General features: G+C 41.8%; 1 protein-coding gene across 3 annotated transcripts in view; it reads right to left on the bottom strand.

Moving 5' to 3' along the window:
• PLEKHM3 (pleckstrin homology domain containing M3) overlaps positions 1 to 20,189 on the bottom strand; it is an 86,654-nt gene that overhangs the window by 38,765 nt on the left and 27,700 nt on the right. For all 3 annotated transcript variants that reach the window (XM_027880145.1, XM_027880146.1, XM_027880147.1), the window contains 2 exons: positions 9,641 to 9,786; positions 4,667 to 4,860 (listed from right to left, as the gene is read on the bottom strand). In XM_027880145.1, the coding sequence (XP_027735946.1) occupies positions 4,667 to 4,860; positions 9,641 to 9,786 (340 nt within the window). The remainder of the gene's footprint in view (positions 1 to 4,666; positions 4,861 to 9,640; positions 9,787 to 20,189) is intronic.

Below are 20,189 nucleotides of genomic sequence, written 5' to 3'. Positions count from 1 at the left end.
TCTTGTCCTCTTTCCAATCACCTGTGCAATAAATTTTCTTCTTCTGTTGGTCTTGCCATTATCTCAGAGCCCCAAGTGCTATGAAACCACATCCTTCTGTTCCTTTCCTGCTCAAACTTTCTTTTTGCAGTTTACTGCTTTCACAAACTGTGTCTTTGTTCTCCTGTTTTGGAATTTTCCACTCTCCAAATGGCCTAACCATTGCAAAGAAAACGAAGAAAACAGTCCCCTTTGACAGTCTGGACATGACTTAGTGACCTTCTGTGGTCCTTGGTCCGAAAGATGACATAGCCCCAGCTTCACATACATGAGGTATTTGGTGGTATAGTGATTGCATAAGATCAATCAGGATTCCTGCAATGTGTTTAGACAGGTTCCCCAATTGCCACACAAATATTTTGAAAGTAATCTACTCCTGTGTCAGAAGTGATATGTCTAAGGCCTCACTGTAGGAAGTGACAGGACTCTATTGTTCAGCATTACTGAATTTGGGCTTGTTTCACTTCATGCTGACAGACCAGCAGGCTCAGCCAGGACCACAGGTCTGCAGCACTGGAGGTGCACCTTTAACACCCTGCAGCAACAGCAAGCTCTAATTTGGTCTTCCTGTAAGATGCTAAGTAATGTATCCAGCACTGATGTATTGCTGTCCTGGAGCTGACAGACAAATCAGGTATCAGGCAGAGATGAGTAACAAGAGGGAAATTTTTCCATTTAGTTTCTCATCACCATTCAGATTCACTCACAAAACGAGGGCACTGCAACAAGCACTAACGCATAAGGGAATGTGCTACAGAACATTTACCTTGTGTCACTGCCATTGGCCTAAAGTCTCTGGGCTAGCAGCACCTGAACTGCAAGATAAGATGTATAGCTGAGAGAGCAGAGAGCCCAGAGGGCTCCCCAGAGTCAAGGCTGACCTGGAATACCCTGCAGGAGACATGGAGGTAGCCAGAGCCATCCAAAAAAATCATTGTGACAGCTCCTTGACCCGAAGAACTTGCAATCATGACAAGAACAACGCAAATCCAGAACAGAACTTGCATCATTCAGCACGGTTTCACAGAATACCCTCGTTATTTAATGGACTTGGAGATTCTCGCTGTTTCCCAGCCATCAATTTTATTGAATCCATCTTGTTTGTCTGTGCCATTCATTTAACATCTTACAATCTGCAGGTGGTGGTGGGATCTGTACAGTTCCACTTGTACTAATTCTGTGTTGGCTCTAGGTTTGGCTCTAGGTTTAAGTCTTGTATGGTTTTGCCTGAACAGCATCCACACAAGCAAAGCTACCAAAACAAGCGAGAACTTGTTGAGTAAAGACGTTAAGGCAAATGACGTGTGTTGCAATGCTGAGGTGACAGTTACAGCAAACCAGGCATAACAAGATCCCTTGTAAAACAGGGAGCTCAGCAACAGGGCCAGAGTCTCATCTGGCTAATATCAGAGGAACACTGTGGATACACACCGGTGGAGGGCCTTATTTCACCTCCCAGCCAAGTCCAGGTTCCTTATTTTTTCCCTTGAAATATAAAAAGAGTTTAGTATCCAGTGGAACAATAGGTGAGAATAAATTACTGTAACTGATGAAGACCATTTTTATTGTGAGCCTTCTAGCTACTTTCAGGATTTCTTCTGTGTCTTTTCCTTTCTTCCTTCCTTCTTTTCTACTTAGTCACTTGCTTCTTCAAAGTTCACAATGAGGTACCAGCCCTGAGTTCTCTGCTAGATGCCAAGTTTCAAAGTTCTTAAAGTACCTATGTACCCCAAACAATATAAATAACATTTCCACATTTAAACCAACTGGATCCTGAGCTAACCTGGTTTATAGCCATCTGGAAGTCTTCAGAAAAAGTGACTGTAAGCACTGTAAACAGTTTTGTCTTCACAGAGGACACCAAGAGTTTCCAACTTCATTGCCGTCTTCATTTTGTGATCTGGGCTGAAGAGCAGGGTATAGATTTAAAGTAGATGATAATGCAAATAGTATTAATAAAAGAAACCTCAGAGTGATCTGCTTTTCCCTAATAAGGCAGGCTCTATCAGTGTCCCAGAGGCAGCAAGGTGCCAATACAATTAATCAGTCTGTTTTTAGTTCTCTGTAGACAGCAATATTAACAGTTTGTTTCAGTCTGTTTATATGGGTCTGACAGGTCTTCAAGATGCTGTGTTCACTTTCTTGTGATTAATAGTTATTCATATACTAAGGTGGAGACCAAGGAGAGAAAGAATGTTTTCAGAGCAGGACAGATAACTGGATTCTCTCTCCCAGTCTTTCATTTCTAATTAGCAAAGAGTACTAAATTTAGGAATGCTGTCTCACCATATTGTTTTAACACCTCCTTTTCTTGCAACTTGCCCATGTGATGAACCAAAGGAAAATTTAAATCACATATTTTCTTTGTTTACTTTTCAGCTGCGCTCTATAAAATCATCACATTGATAGTGTCTGCACAGTGGGATACTAGATGAAGAAAGCAAAACCACTGAGAGCACTTTGAGCAAGGAATAACTCCTTCTGGGAAAAAGAACTTTTCTTTCTTTTCGTATCTTCAAACCTCTTAAGGGAGATCTGAGGGACCAATTGACCACCAAATCCACTTCACAGACCAAGAAGGGGCTGGACTCTAAGGTCTTTTTTATACATTCCTTCAGTGGCTTTTACACTTCTAACAAGTCCTACCAAACTGGAGATGCTTCCCTAGCACAAAACCAAACCCCTCTTGGGCTGGGGGTCCTTCCCTCCACCACAGAGAGCTTTAGTTGGAGACAGTGTGAAGGAACCCTCAGATAAGAAAAGGGAGCATTTGGAGTATTTTTTCCCAGTTTCCCCATCTGCCGTTCTGGGTGTTTCATTTTGATATAGGGACATTTCTCTTTCCTCCATGCTCCAAGAAAAGACCATGCTCACATTTCTGTGATAATTTTTGTCCATTCTCTCTTCCATCCATTTCCTCAGAACTTGTCACGTCTCATTTTTGGAGGAAGGTTTTGGGGTTCCCTCTTTGTCCTGGTTTCTCCATTAACTCCTAATTTCGTGAGATCCCTTCCCTCTTTGAATCTCCTTTTCGTGGGTTTCCCTCATCCCTTTTTTTTTTATTTTTTTTTCTCTAGTTTATTGATTTCTCTGCTTAGGCCTCATTTGAACTCTCTTCTTTTACTCTCTTAACCAAGTCCATTCAGTGTCCTGCCTCATTCTGTCTATTTTAATCAGAAAATTATTTTCTTCAACATTAATCAGAACGCATCACTTCCTTTCTGCCACTTCTGAACAGCAGCCTTCACAAATCTTATTTTCCTTTTAGTCTTTTTGCTGTTGCAGAGGATGGCATAGAAAAGTTATTATAGCTGAACAGGAAAACAGCTGTGCAAGATAACACCATCCTCTAGAATAAAAGAAGAACCATCCTAAATTTTAAAATGCTGTAAGCTGCCCTAATAAATAATAGCAATTGAGTAGTAAAACATAAGCACATATTAAGTGGGTCTGACACAAGAACTCTCCAGAAACCTGTTGCTGTATCCTTCTCTTAGTTCTTCTAGGTAGTTCACCAAAGCAATGACTTAGGTTATGCACCAAATGGCAGACCAGCTCTCCTTACCTGGGATAAAGGCACTAGTGCAGCCTCCTCTTCCTTCCAGAGAATTCAGGTCCCTAAAATACCATGCTCAAAATACAGTCACTGATGTCACCTGCTTTCTTGCCCTTCAGCAGCTCACAATTTCAAAGCAGTGGCTTTCTTACTTGCAGTCTTGTCTTAAAAACCGGGGTGTACAAATGCTTACAGATGCATAAGGTCAGCTGCATGTGCCTAGAGCTGCTCACCTCACAGCATGGCACGACAGACACATCTCCCCATCTCTTTTGGAGATCCACAACAAAAGTTACTTGGCTTTTTAAGGTCACAACTGTGGCCTGATGATTTTAAAAAGATTGATAATTTTTAGCTTGTTAGAAAAATACAGAAGTAGCTGAATTGATTAAGATACAGCACTTCTAAAATGAAGTTCATGTTTTATAGAATCACTATTTCCACTACAGCAAACACAATATGAAACACCTTTTGCTGGGCTATGACCATGTGTTTTCCAATAAACAAAACATTCAGCACAGCCATGTCACGGATACCAACTGAGAAAGAGCCCAACTGCTCTGGTGTCACATAAATCACATGCTGGGTCATGTGCTGAGGGACTACATCTGGCCTCTGCCTCTGGGTGAGGTCATCTCATGAAGAAGGCAGAAGCACTGGACAGGTGATTGACTCGGGCCCCTCTCATGCTTTGCCACAGTGTGAGGTGTTTCAAAGGTCCCAGCGGTGGCGACTACACTGTGATGCCATGGTAGGGAACATGAGATATCTCACCTGACTGAAAATAATCACACACAGTCAGGAAACCTGAGGAGGAATAAAAGATGTTCACCACAATGTGTGACCTCCTAGACTGATAGCTGTCAAGAACAGCTCCAGATATTCAGACCCTATAAAATAATCTTCTTTGCCAGAGGATAACCCAGCTGCTTAGGGAAGTCAGATACAAACACAACGCCTTTCTAAATGAGTAACACCTTCAGAACTAGACTGTGAGAAAAAACAAAAAGTGCGTGGGGGAAGCAACAAGGAAACTACATCCCTGTGCTGTGTGCTGTCTGTTGTTCTTACCTTCTACGCAGATCTTCAGCCACTGCAGCTCTGCAGCTGAACAAGTAGGCTCGCAGAGATTTTAGCTGCTGTCTCAGGCGGACAACAGTTGCCAGAGGTTCAGCATGCTTGTACAGCATGGGATTTTCCTGCTGGATATCAATCAATGGCTCCTCATAAACATATTCCAGGAACTCTTTGGCTTGCTTTGATACCTGAAAAATAAAGCAGTTTAGTGAGGCTTTCCTCTCAGCTCTTTTAAAGCAGATCTTCCCCTCTGTGATCGGAGTTACTCTATGCATCTGAAAACTTACTCTGTTATCACTTACAAATGACAGTGGTCCAGCTCTCTCTGCTTATAGCCAAGTCAAACTTCATCAAATGCCTCCAAATTGAGTGTATAAGTGCTTACTTTCCCAATGTACAGTGATATCTGCAGCCTTTTGCTGCAGAGTTACACAGCTTACCAGGTGTTTTGCAAGTCTAAAATTCGATTACCAAGCTTCTTCCCTGCTACTATTTTTCTGTTTGTTTGCTGTTTTCTTTTTGACAAGAAGCAAGTTGTTGTGGTTTTTAAAATGCAGATAAATAAAACTGAATTTCGTTGGTATTACTCATTCCCAATATTTCATCTGCAAGAAGTTTTTCTTATGCTTTTTCATTATAGTGCCCTGTTCTATCTCCACCTGCAAAGAGCTACTGTAATCTTGATAAATTCATGGGATTTTTGTTCCACTAGAAAAAATACTCCTGTTTCTGAGGTGAGAAGACCAAATTCTCCCTCATTCATTATTTCTGCATTTTGTCACGACTGGAAAAGAGAAGAAGGGATTACCTTAAATGAGCTGCAAATCACTTGAAACTGTGCTACACAAATACTACTGGTTCCACGATTCAATTAGTCCTCCTGGGCCTTTAAATCAGTGTTTACACCGAGTCGAGGGAGGGATGAATTAAGCTAACAAAAGTAGAAAGGTCACAGCCCTGCCTGACCACAGTCCCTTGAGATTTAGGAAGTTATTTCCCTTCTGGTGCAGCAAGGTAAGAAGTAAGCAAAAAAGCAATATGCACCCTTACAAACAGCATGACTTAACAAACTAATTACTAACCAACACTAGTTACTAGCCACTGACATGGAAAGCCAGTCCCAAATGTAACCTTTTCACAACGCGTAATAAAAATATAAGAAATAATGCCAAGGCCAGCCTTCCCACCAATAACTACACAGATAACACAATGTGTAATTATACATACAGCAGACCATAACTCCACAGGTTTCCCAGGCACTGAAGCTGTATTAAATATCTCATCTACACATCTCACTAATTTCTTTTTTTTTTACTTTTCAAGTATCATGCACGTACAAGGAACTGTGCTGAGTGGAATCAGAAGTAACATGGAGCAACACAGGTAACTTGGATTTTGTAGAACAAAACTCTACAAACTCCAAGTACATCAAGTTTTCTAACACTAGCAATGTTGATACTTTATTATGTTTACTGAAGTGCATAAAAGAGACTGCAGTTAAACAACCTGCTTTTACAATCATTAAACCATTTGAGTGCAATATCTCAGCAATCCCCTGACAAATGCTGTTTCTATAGCAAATATAGTCCTCTTCCACCAACTAGCAAATTAAGCTATGTATTCAGGGATTCCCTGGAAGGCATGTGAATGCTTGGTACAGTGACTAGCACCTCCCACCAGGAGGACCTGGTGCTCAGCGATGTCTTTGTCTATCTCCTTGCTTTAAACCTCTGCTGAAGTGATGGGCTCCTCATCCACCTGCCCTGCTCCTCATCCACCAGTCTTGGGAACTGAAGAGCTGTTACTGTCCAATTACTACACCCACGCTTGTGCACACCTGTACTCTGTGTGGGGCATCCCTCCTGAGTACAGCAACAAAAAGATGCCACAATTGAGGTCCCTGAGTGACTGCCATACATGTGCACTATGATGACAAAGCATTACTGTGCAGCTCTGGTGCTGCATGGTCTGAACTCAGCCCTTGAGGAGAGAGGAGAAAAGCAAAGCTTTCTCTCTCCTTGCCAATACAATGTACCCCTGGAGTTCGGACTGCAGGAAAAGTAGCTTTGCCCAGCATCACTGGCTGACAGATGGGTGTCAGTTCACTCTGCACGCTTGACACAGGCACACAGGTCTTGTAAAACATTAACTCACATTGCCAACCATAGCGAAGTTAAAAGAAGATGAAATACAGTTTTAAAGTGGGAAGGGTCAGCAGTGACAGTAATTCAGCTTGCTACCAGCCAATATTCTAGCATATGTCCTAGCCTATTCACAGTCCCCCAGTTTTACTGGGCAGACAAGACAATCCTATTAAATCAGCCAGAAGGATCGAGAAGATGCAAAGGGCAACAGGGTTTTAGCTTTAAATGTCATACAAGGATGGATGCTAACATTTTCCAGACCTTTCCTTTCTAGAGTCTGCAAACTTAGAGTTCGGAATTCAATTTACCAGAAGTCAGCCTCCCTTGGAGCCTTCTGGCACAGGGAGTTCATTTCCTGCTGTGTTTGTCTGGCATTTTGCGCAGGCTGAAAACCACCTGAACCAAACTGCAATACTTAGAGAGTTTTGCATGCAAACAGGGAAAACATTTGGCCTAAGTAAAAGGAAGAAAGGGTGTTTGCAAAATCACCTCTTTTCCCTTCTACCAAACACACGAAAAACACAAATATGAAAACAGTAGGGAGACGGGGGGAAAAAAGTGAACCTGGGGACTGAGCTGCTGGTTTGGTTATGACAGGAGAAATGTACCTAACTGCCAAGTCCTTTCAAAGAGCTTCTATTGCAGCCAAGAGGATTTTTCTTTTCCTACACATGTGCTTCCAGGTGTTCAGTGTATTTGTTGTTTTTCAAGATCCTGGGTTATGGGAAGAGACAACTCCACAGATTTTTACTGCTTCTGCTCTTTCACGACATGTCTTGCCAAAAGCAGACAAGAACCTCTCAATTTCAAAACTTATTTAATTGATGTAACAGTTTACAGCTGCTGCTCAGATACTGAGACCATGAAACTTGAAAGACAAACATGCCCAATTACACTGTAAAAGCTCATGTCCTACAGTACCTACAGGTGCTTGCTTTGCCAGAAACAGATAGGATAGACCCCAGAAACCACTATGGTTCCCAGCTTCTACTTGTGCTTGGGATTGCACATTTGATCATTACACTACTAAGGAATTATGCAGCCTCATTACAACTATTAAGCACAGCAGCCAGAACTAAGCTGAAATAAACACCAAACTTTTATCTCTGAATGGAGAAAGGAGATACAGATGTGAAAGTGCAGGAAAATATATACTCTATCTCAGAAAAGCAACGCTTAGTTCCCAGAGAGGTATAGATAGCATGGATGGAAATAAAAGCACATGTATGCAGAACTGAAGAGAACGGGGAAAACCGAAGAGAAACTGCTTATTATTTTAAATCTATACGTGGATGGGATGGAGTTGAGGAGATCCAACCAGTGACGTGAACTTAGTTCTCACACTGCCACCATGGCAGATTATGTCCTCTTAACTTTCCCACCCTGTCTTAATTTCTGTACTAATAGTTGGGGATGCTGTAGCATTTTGGCACAAAGACTCGTGAAGTATCTGCACAGAATTTGTGTGTTCCCAAGCCACCTTGTATCTGTTCTGTCTACAAAAAGTATTATAGTGAGATGACAGCAGATTAAGTTTTTAATGAATGCTTAAGCTTGAAAGTTCCATTTTCTTTATGCTTCAGTTGCCCATATGAAGACTACAGGAAACAGAGCACAGTTTTTACCCTGCAGGTTTAGAAAAAAACCAGTTAATTTTTTTGGCAGTATTAATGACAGCTTGATGCGAGGTCTGTGCCTTACCAACTACTAGTCCCTTATCAGGGCTACCTATACTACTGTGGGCCAGCAAGTTTAGTCCTTGGTAAAAGCATCCAAAGAAAGAACTTTTCAATATTTATTCCTAACTTCTAGGCATGGGAGGGTTTTTTGTCTTTACACAGAGGAGCTTTGTAACTCTGAAGAATCTTGCATTTCACAGCGCAAAACTGTCATTTTCCTGATGGCAGGCTCTGGTTATCTTTTAATAATATCCCCGTCTGACAGATTTTCTTCAAGAGAGACCTGCTTTTCCTCTAATAGGGCATTTACTGGTTATTTTTTCCTTTTCAAATAGCACATAATAATAATATTTGCAGACACAAAACATCAAACAACCTCTCCTAACAGTGGCTGCTAGGTCTGAAGCTCTAGCATGGTCTGGATTCCTTATGAGTTTGTTATTCTTTCAGCATATACTGCCTAAGATGGCAAAACAACACTGCTACTGTCTTTGCTGGCACAGTGCTTTGAGGTATGTAATCAGTTGCCCCTAGCTAGCAACCAGCCACCGAGGCAGCAGCAAATAGCATATTACAAAAGTTTTAGAAAAGCTCTTGTGTGGCAAGTGAACAACTGTGGAATTTTCTCCTTATGTTACTTTTGTCTGTCTGGTCCAATGTCCTTCTAATGTCCTCGAAACGTTCATGCCAAGAGACAGGACACACTGTGCCTCACAAACACTGCGTTTGGGTAAGCCAGTTTCCTGTGGGCATTTCCACAGTTTAGCATCCACCACTGAGCAGTGCCAATCCTTAGACCCTGGTGCTCATGAAACAGGTACTCCTCAAGGGTCCAAACAACTGCAAAGATTAGGAGTAAAAGAGAGGTTGCAGTGTGCTACCTCTCCCTGTCTCTTGAACAACCAGATATGATGAAAAAGGTGCCACCAAGAAAGAGGAGCATGGCTACTCCTGTGGAGGAACACCTTGGGTCTGGCTTAGGAAACTGTGATGATATTGAGAGAGCCTGGCTCATTCTGACAAGAGGGACAAAAAAGACTATGAACAGTCAATACCTGTAACCTCCAGGCTGCTGACAAGTCTGTGTTTCTATCTAAAAAGCAATTCAGTTCACTTGCTAGCAAACCAACCTGCAGGGAGATTACCTTGTATTTGGAAGTGTCCCAGTTATGAACCAGCCGTGCAGGGATGAGGAAGCTGTCATCCACGTGGCAAGTGCTGCAGTAATACCAACCACTGTAGCTGCACACCTTGGCTTTTCCATTGGACAAACCTATGGAGCGCTGACAGCCTAGAGGAGAGAGGAGAAAAGTCTGGGTTTGTACATCATGCCAGAGGTACACACTCGAGATGGAGTCAGAAAAGTAATTATTGCTTCATCTGAGACCCTTTTAAAGTTTTATTTATTTTACCAATGAGATATTTCTCATTCCCTAAAAAATAAAGGAATAAATATAGGTATTCTTAAACTAGTGCTGAAAAAGCACACACTAACTAGCTTGGGCATCTTGACAAAGAGTTGGGACAGCAGTCAAAGGATACTTACCACTTCTCAAGAAAAAAAGGCACAACACTTACTTTGAGACACTGGGCATTTAAAAGCCATGGCCATCTGAAAGCCATGCCCTGAAGGTTAGACAGAAAACAGCAGACCACAGAAGTATTATGAGCTTGCTCCAGAGAGCTCCCATTTTCCCCACAACAGAATGGGCCGGCACTGCCTGCCTGAAGGAGCGCAAGCCAGCTCCTGCTGACAGCCAGGGGGGATGCTGACTTGGCAGGTAGGATTCAGCCACACAATTAGCACAGCCAAGGCAAACCACAGTCAGACCATGAATAATAACTGTGAGCAGCAGTCACACTGAGAATGAGTAGTCCTTGACTAGCAGCAGCGACACAGCTCAGTTTCCAGCAGGGTTTTTTTTTTCCGTACGATTGGATTACCCTGTGTCTTACAAGGTCTGAGGTCTGCCTGTACTTTTTTCACAGCTGGATCCCTTGCCTCTTCCCATGCCCTCTTGTGTGGAGTCCCTGGGGTAAAACAATGTATTCAAAAGCTGCAGCTTTAGTTGGAAAGAACTAATGCAGAGCTCTCCTTCACCTGACCACCTGTTTTCACAAAACACATAAAACCTCAATGTGCTTGACACCTCTGTCTTTCAGTAGTGACTAAAATGAGCCAACAGGTTCAATTAATATTAGAGTGGATGATTAAAGACAGATAGCACAGTCACATTAAACAATCTGCTCAGGAAGTGAGGCTAAAAATGTAAGATACAAGATGTCTGCGGTTGTTAACACCACCTCTTTGACACAGCACAAACAGTGATGGTATTTCTGCTTTTCCTTCAAATGCCAGTCCCTATATTACATTTACAGCTACATCCACAGCTCTAGAGCTCTGCTGCAGCAAGTGATGTATGCTCAGGTGGTCTCTGCTGTAGCTAGTTAGAAATGCCAATTAGCAAAATCCTTGTACATCACTTTTCTAGCAAAAATATTACTTAAACAGAACTTTTCAGGTAGAAGTCAATTGACTGACTACTTTTGTCAATATAACTGATTTCATTTAGTGTAATTATGTAACTTGTCCCACTGAAGGCATCTTTTCTCCCCAGTAGAGCTGACCCTGATTTGAGGAGAGATTGCAGCTCAGATACTCTAAGCATACACTGAACTCCTCCTTCCTCACATCAACTGATGTTACCATGCCCCCTCTGATCTAATCAAAATAATTACAATAATCTGACCAATACAATTAGATCACTTCCTCCTCTTCCACACTCCAGAGCCATTTGGCCACTGATTCTCTGCAATATGCACTGTCAAGTGAATCAGTGTGGGACATGTCCTGTGCTCATCTCTCTCTTCCCCTCCCCTTTTTTTTTGAAGCGAGGATATGCAGTTTCTTGAAAAAGGCAAATATATAAACAGGTCAGTTGATGAAAGAGATAATTATGTTAAATGTCTCCTCCTTTACCCTTTATAAGACCAGAACGTAAGTATAAACATGTATTTTAAGCGGTATAACTCAACATACATAATGCAAACATGTGATCTCAGCTAATAATCAAACAGACAACCCAAACATTATTACAGTAAACTATTATCATCGTAAAAATAATTTTTGGTATGGTAAATATTAGCAGCATTTTTTGCAAAGCAGTATTTTAGGGCAGAAAGAATGCAGGTATCACTTTTATAAGGGTAGAGTAAATTCAAGTAATTCAGCAGCATGATACTAAAAAAAAAGATGACCTAAGATTGTGACTTGGGATCAGAACTTAAAAACCAACAACTTCCTATTTCCCTCAGTGCAAAACATGCATTTTCCTGTCTTTTCTGTCAAGTTCTTATCCTTTCTTTAAAAAAAAAGCAGTTTCCTCAGTGGTCAGTTAAAAAATTTCCAGGCAGTCCCTCTCCACTATGCTGTTCCGAAGTCAGCTGGCACACCTGGTAGCCCAGTATCAGTACTATGCAGTACACATAGATTTTTTTTTTTCACGTTTTTAAATGCATTTATACATAGAGGTGAAGGTTTTGAAGAGCTGATGAGACATGAAATACCAGCCCTGTTTGTCTGACACGACACTCACCTGACTAGTAGCCCTGGAAGATGCTTGCAGAAGGTACTCAAACTGTTGCTAAGGAGCCCACGTTTTTTAAAGCACAACAGAGGTAAATCTTGCCCCTCTGTAAAGGAAACATTCTCCTTTCCCAAACTAAATGGGAACTAGCCCTCAGAGAGGGTGTTTGTTAGCAGCATCTCAGTACAGCACATTCTTCTGCCTCAGCCTTGCTGAAAGAAGTGAAGGGTTTGAATCTTTCTCCTTACTAGCTGCCTCTGAATTTCCTGTCACCAAAAAACACTGAAGTATCTGCCTGTACACATCAAGTACCTCCAATCTGAGCTTTCCTTACATACAGCCATTACCTCACCTTGGATGAAACAGAGACTACTAAATGACATGTATTTTCTAGCTCAGTGTGTTTGGAGCAGCTAGGAAGTACTAGTGGTAAAGCTGTGTCTGAATGCAAATGAAGTCTCCCAACTCAGTGTCACTGAAACCTTTATAAACAGTCCCCACTAGCCAATACTTACTTGTCTGGGTATGAGGATGGAAAAGGACACACTGATTTTACCTAACTATCACTGTGCATCCTCTGAGACTCCACAAGCTGATAGTTTGTCTCAATGCCCAAGCTCCTATGTGTTCGACTGAAGGCAAGAATAAACTGAAGTTCAATTTGAATTGTCAACATCCTAAACGAAAGTATTTGCAGTTGAGAAGTCACCATTTTAAGGCCTAATTTCTTGCAGCCTCTTAGAGGCAGCAACTCATTCCAGTTCATGGACAGAGTTTTCCCAGGAGAGCAATGACAAAGCACAGAAGTGCTGGGGGTGAGGGGGAGTTTTTTCTCCTCCTCCCTATGTCCAACCCATAAGAACTGCAAGAAGATCTCTGGGGTAGGAGGGTCTCAGCAAGCAATCTGGGATGCCCTTCATCTTCAGGAAGGGTAGTTCTATGAAGAGGAGAAAGTGGAAGAAATTCTTACCCAAGCAGCACACATTGCTTTCTCCCTCGTTACAGCCCTTTCCTGAGCCCACATTTGTGTCCTTGCTCCTCAGAAACACATATTTTACACAGAGTGTTTCTCATTCCTCTTCCCACCCTCAAGAAATCATATTCTGCAAAGCTACATAACAGTTATACGGTTGGGTTTTTTCAGATGAGAATGTGGCACTGGAACCCACCTTACATTTTCCCCTACTTTACAAGCTTTGCTATTTGAAAATCACCATCTTTTCCATTCCTATCTGTTGTGATTCATAATGATGGCTATTTCTACAACCCTTTCAAATCAAGTTATCAAAGCACTGATTTTGTTTGAAGTTATGCAGTTCAAAGTGATGCAGTGTGACAAACATATTTCTGTGGCATAGACCACTTACAGTACTTTGGTTTTTTAAGATGGAAAAAAACAGAGCAAGAATGAGAGAGAAGGAAGAGCAAGAAGGAAGATCTATTGGCTTATTCCCCTTGGGAATCCTGCACCTGGACATTCAGGTACAGAAACTGCCATCATATTTACCAGAAGTAAAGCTAGTACTGATTCCTGGCTTTAAACTCTTGAGCACTTCTCTCAGCAGGATAATCAGAAGTAGCTGATCATCTCAGAGATTGATAACACAATTCAACAAATAGTTCAGGTTCGGGAAGGGACCATGTTTACAGAAAAAACACTTATTTGCCCATATAACTAAAGAAAGCACCTTCTACAGGATGAGGAGAAGAAAACAGCAAACCTTTCACCAAGCATCTCTCCCCTACTCCTAATGTTCACACAGAATATTATCTACATAACATCTGTACAAAGGTCTGGCAAACCCTGAGCCTAATGCAAAGAGGATACCACAATATTTACTGGAACCCAAAATCATCCCTACATAAAGGATGTTATAGAACAAGCTACAGAGGGAAGAAGTGTAGTTTTTGGTATATTGTTAGCAAAGTGAGGGAAGAAGTAATCCCAAACCTTTCATCACAGTAAATATAACAAAACAGCCTTGGAATCAAGGAAAGAAAATAGGGGGTAGGAAAAATAACAGCAAGAAAGTGTTGTTGGACATAGACGACCCTCTCTCAACAACATGTCTGTGAGCAGAGCAGGAGTATTAATATTAAGAGGCTCATGTCCACGTGAGAAGACTTCAGGAAGAAAGTAGTACAGAAGATGAGGTTAAAAAGTTATAATAAGACTCTCTCCTTGACTTAAGGTGGTGGCCTAGTACGGAGGAGGAATCCAAGACACTTGATATAAGTCCTCTTCTGTGAAGCGCAGGAAAGAATTTCTGCCATTTTCACGGTGTCGCATACTCTTGTGGTCAGAAGACATACACACAACCACTCTTTTTATACAGATACCTTTTACTTTAATCTTCTAGCAAGTAAAGACTGAGGAGCTCCACAATGAAACAGAGAAACCGGAAGATCAAACTAGAATCAAGTACACAACTGTTTTCCTTACACAATAAAGTTCCTTGCTTGGTATCAGGAAAAAGCAAGTCCCTTGTGATGGTGTGCTATAATTAAATCTGTGACAGATTAGCTTAGAAGCTAATTCATTTAGAAACAACATACAATATGAAGAAAAGAAAATGACCCACAGACTTCAAAAGGCTTTCAGCTTGATAAAGGCATAAAGCAGACTAAGCAGAAGGAGCACAGCAACAAATTTTCAGCGTTAGATCAGCCATACAACATTGCTCTATCTGCTCAGCACAAACAGAAAGTGAGAATTATTTCTGTGGGTTGCCCTGTGTTTCTGTGCATCTATTCTAATTCACTCCACTATGGGAAAACTCAGATTCCCAAGGGAGACACACTAACAATCCAGCTTAGCTCTCCCTCATGCCCACCCAGGTTTGAATTTTCACTATCCTTTGTCCTTTTTCCACCATTACTTTCTTTCTAAAGCAATTTTATTTCTAAAGAAATAACTAAAAACTTATTAACCTCCAAGCAACCGTCTGACACTTTACTCAACTTGCCTCTATTTTTTTTGTGAGCTTCTTACAAACTTTAAAAGACAACAAAACCTGAACTGAGAAAAGTCAGAAACTTTTCCATGTTGAAATCATGTGGGTTTGACCCTATCAAGCTCTAACTACATAAGCAACATATAAACCCCATATTATTAGTAATGTACAAATCCCACTTTAACTGTAAACCAGATCAGCTTCTCCGGAAATAAGAAAGGGTTCACTAGTCCCCAACTCCCAGACTCGTTTATTTTTAAAAACTGACTCCAAAGGATGGACCAACCACTCCAAGTCAGTGAAACCCTGACTATGAGCTATAGCTCAGGACTAAGCGCTAAAATAACAGACCTCTGACTTCGTTAGTGCCATTTGAAGATACAATGCATAGCCCTGTCTTTCCTGGTTTACACATTCCAGCTCAGCTGACTTCATATGCCCAGCATTGACTTGGTGGCTACAGGCTCTAGTCTGCACTGGGGAGACTGAGCACTCCAGAGTGACCCATCCCACCCTGCTTGAGATGCCTCACAGGCACACTGCCTCAGAGCACCTCTCCAAGGCAGATGAGATTAATCATTCCCCAGGCTTTCTTCCAATCAGTAAAGATTGGATTAGTGTAGATGTCCAATATTTAGATGGCTGGGGGCAGGTGAAGTAAACAACACCCTCTGCATCAGTCACGCTGAACACACAGAGCTGTGACTTTTGCTAAGAAGATGAACAATCAAGAAAAAAAAAATCACTGCTGGAAACAAAGTGATAGCACATCTGTGTGCATACACAACATTCTGCATGTCTGTGCTATCATTTGTAGAAGACAGCACACAAGCATGCTGCAGGTTACACAGCTAAATTCTGCCTTCCCAATAAAACTAACAGTATTTAAGCCTGCAAATGTAACAAAAAAGAAAAAAAAACCTAAAAGTCAAAGTGTAAACTTGCACTTCACATATAAGTTAAGAACAACATTTCATCAATAAATTAAGAGTAAAAATCCTAGCTGTGTGTCACATGGCAGCAACACAATTACACATTTGGACACTGACTTCTTATTTAGCTGGATTTCCCCAGATGAATTTCACCAGGATTTTACTTTTACCATTAGTGTCAAATTCTGAGAAGGGCCAAAATTACATTCTTCCCAGAGAACTTGCTGTGAGGAAACTACAAACAGCTATGAAGACACGCCTCACACATAAATTTGTGACTATTTTAACACATGGCCAGTTTACATTCTCCTGCTGCATGCTTCCAAGTCACTTCTCTGCATTCCCAGGACAACAGCAGAGGAAGAATACCATACACCTCAAGCTAATTTGGTATTCTTTCCCTCCTGCCCTTATAGGATCATTCTCTGCAGAATCTGGCACTTTGCTGAGATTCTGAAGTGCTGCCTGACAGAAGTGAATGGGAGCTACCATGGAACGACCTATTGGCAGGATTCAGTAATTCACCAGCTCTTTAGTCAGGAATGGGAACTGAACATACTCTCTGGGCCAGCTCTTGAAGTCTGCTTGCCAGCTAGGAGTAAGAAGATAATGTGAGCATAATTAATAATGGTATTCCCATTCCTACAGTTGGTTACACTCATACTTGAGTCTACATACTGTGAGAAGGTAAACCAGAGACCAGAGCAAAGTGCAGGCCAGCCTTTTGTGTGATCAGATCCTCAGCTGTGGCCAGGTCATTTAGCAAAAAGTCTCTACCTAACTCAATATTCATTTCTGCTCCACAGTTTGAAGACCACTTACCCCTGCACCGCTCACTCATTTACTTATACTGAAAGCTACCTGGTTTGCCAAGTTTCATTTATTTGAGACAGCATTAACATACCTAGAAATAGCTCTGGTTCTGTTTGAATACACAACTGGTTTTGTATCTCCCTTTAACACAAGGAACAACTACACAGCAAGTGTGGTTACACACTTTTGCCGATGCTATTTTGGCTGAATTTCTTCTTGGCCGCACGTCACTACCACAGCACTACCTTGGGCATATGAACTATTCAGATTTACACAGCACACGTGTGTGCCAGAGACTACAGACACTGCAGAAGGCCAGACACAGAACCTAAACCCTTCCCACCAGTCAGGCTCCAGGTGGTTCTGCAATTTCTTTTACGTTGCCCCTGATTCAATCCACAGGTAATAGTTTTGCCAATATTACACTGCTTTGGTACGTGACAGAAGAGGGGAAGCCCTGCCAACACACAAACAAATGTCCTAGTTTTGCAACAGGCGACTGTCAAGCAGACATCTTCCTTCTGTACGTGTCCCTCAAGGCTGCACATCTGCATGGATGCTCTGATGACAAGCAAATGCGCAGTGCACATTCCAGGTTTTTTCCCAGAGCACCATGGTTTTTTCTGCTCAGTTGATTCCGGCTACCAAAGAAAGAGTTTAGAAATACCACTGTTAGCAATGGAAGTTGTACTTTTGAATTAATTGAAACAGGGTCTGAAAGTCATACAAGACTGGAAGACTGTGGCCTAAAGTGAAGATACTTAAACAATAAAATTTTTACAGTGCAAAACACATTCTTAAGGGATTTTACAGGGTCTCAAATACAGGGAAGGCAAAAAGCTGCTAAAGCGTTGGAACAAAGAGATCAATTGAAATGAAACCAAGCACAAAACAAATACAGCACTTGGAAAAAACACCATCCTAAAAGCCCTGGACAGGTGAGAACAATTGTTATTTGGGACTGAAAACATGACAACAGTGCTGACAGCCTTCCAAAGGACTTTATGGTATTTCATTATCATGATACATTCTCTAAGATTTGTCCCCTACTATTTTTATTTCAGTGACATGTTACAAATAAGTGGGTGTGATGACAGTTCACAAAGTATTTGCTAGATTCAAGCATGTTTCTCAACTATCTGTATTTGAGAAGTTTCAACTATATGGCTTTCTGAGAAGTTGAACAAAGTCAATATTGTACCTGGCTATTTTGGCTATTTTTTTTTTTTTTTAAATCACACTTGCTGGCTTCACAAGCTAGGAAAATACTTTCTTTTCATTGAGGGGAAAAAGTAAATTTACTTTTACTGCAGTAGGGGCTGGTTTCAAACTAATGGCGTGAGCTAGAGCAGAACATGCATGAGCTGCATGTTGCACTGGGCTGTCACTTCACATCCATTTGAAGATGAGGGGTAGGTCCCTTCGAAATCTCACCTGAGCAGATTAATGCTCTCAGCTGCTACTCTCGCTCAGAGCCCCAAACACTTCCCACAGGAACACTGCAAGATCAAGCCTGAAGTTATATGAACGTGCAAAGGACAAAGGATGCTGCCATCAAAGTCCCAAAAGTTTATGGCACATTTCAAAATGTCCTCCAGCGTTCCACGCCAAAAATATAAGTAATGGCTGCAAAGGTAAAAGTATTTATAAAAAATGGCCTCTCCACTGTTAATCAGTGGCCTATTCGTTCATTTTTTGAGATATAATGCCCTGCCCTCTGCAGTAAGACAAAGAGTTAGAAACGTGGGGAAAAGCTTTTGTATCTGCTGATCGAGCAAAAGAAAACTTTTTTCAAGCTGCCCTTCTGACTCCAGTTTATCAACAGTTTGTCCCCCCTGCCCCATGACTACATCTGACACCACCGCCCTGGCTTATATCACAAGTTGAAAAGTGCTAGTCAGGCTCCAAGATAAACTTGTCAATAGCGAGGCACAGACATTCACATTCTTCTCTACCTGCTTGTCAGCTGTTTGTCTGGGAGCAATTCCCTGAAAAGCTTTTACTGAGGGAGAAAAGGAAAGGGGGATGCAGAGAGCATTTCAAACAGAAAAAAAAATCCAGGAGGGGAACCCCACAAAGACTGCAAAGAAAAAATAAATTAAAAAAAGCCTGTCCCCATCAGGTCCTTCTAGCAACCTTCTTTATCAGAGGTTCATTGTCAATCAATTAGCCAAGGCAGCAGGGGTCTGTAGGAAGGGGGGTAGCTCGAGAGACAATGGTCTGCCCTGTTGTATTACTATTTAATCACTTTTCCTAAATAAATAAAGCAGCCCTGAGGTGCTGTCATGTCAAGGGAATTTATAACAAAAAACCCCTTCATTTTTCATTGGTCATTACTTTTCCTTCCCTCCCACCCCTGCAGGACTAGAGAGGGTTATTACTGTAGCCTTAAGTTCCATCTTTGTGTTGCTTGCCTTTGATTCCCACTCGGACCTTGCCACTTTCTGGCACTAATTTGTCAGGCTGAACAAAGGAGGGATTTGTACCTCCTGTAAGGTCTCAATTAGGAAAGGCTTCTGCTGTATTATGTGCTATTGGGACAGGACACAAAGACGGTAATTACAGGAATTTGCACTAAATGGCTGAAGAATTCACAGCAAAACTTTTCTTCCTCCCCCCTCCTCATCTTTATCCAAGCTTACCCCTCCCAGCAGCCCTGGGGAAAACTGCTCTCAGTGCCTGCAAGCTGTAATTACCAACAGCAGGCCCCTCGGGTTAAACAGCAGCCCATGCCGGAACGGTGCAAAAATGTTCACTTGAAACTCTCCTGGACCTCAGTCAGAGAACGAAGCAAAATTTAAAAAGTTTTCCTCTACTGAGCTTTGAATTAAAAGAAACTAAGAGAAAGGAATACAGGTTTATTGTCACCTGGGAAACTATCTTAAAATAAGGCTGTTTATTCTTCTGTCTTTTTGGGTTTCACAAGGCTATCTTTTGGGTAACACACTGGGTGGACCTATCTCGGGGATACTTATTCGAGTCATTCCCTGAGTCTCCCTGCAGTTTTCACTCTCTCAACTACCCTTAAAGTTAAGACATGACCATTGCCCAGTAATGTTCAGATAATCAAGGGTAACCACAGGACCCAGGCACCTTCAGTTTCAGCAGTAGTTTGGCACATAAATACTCCTAGAAAAAACTGACACGAAGTCATGCAAATGTGGTCAAGAACAGACCCGAATTCAGGCAGAAGCCCAAATACTGTGACCAAATCAATAACTGCAATGAAGCCAACCTTCACGATGCTCTGGCTGCCAGGTGGGTGCCATGCACTGTGGAGAGATGAACAGGAACATGACCTGCAGGGGACTACCAGAGGGACGAACCCAGCTGCACCCACAGCCAGTTCTGAGGGCAGTCCAGTACATCTGGGACACAGCCAGCAGGTCCTGGGCCCACATAGACATC

Source organism: Empidonax traillii, unplaced genomic scaffold (genome assembly GCF_003031625.1).
Source record: "Empidonax traillii isolate 1590-97213 ecotype Southwest subspecies unplaced genomic scaffold, ASM303162v1 scaffold65:size4453928, whole genome shotgun sequence".
Lineage (NCBI taxonomy): Eukaryota > Metazoa > Chordata > Aves > Passeriformes > Tyrannidae > Empidonax > Empidonax traillii.
This window is presented reverse-complemented; position numbering and strand designations above follow the sequence as displayed.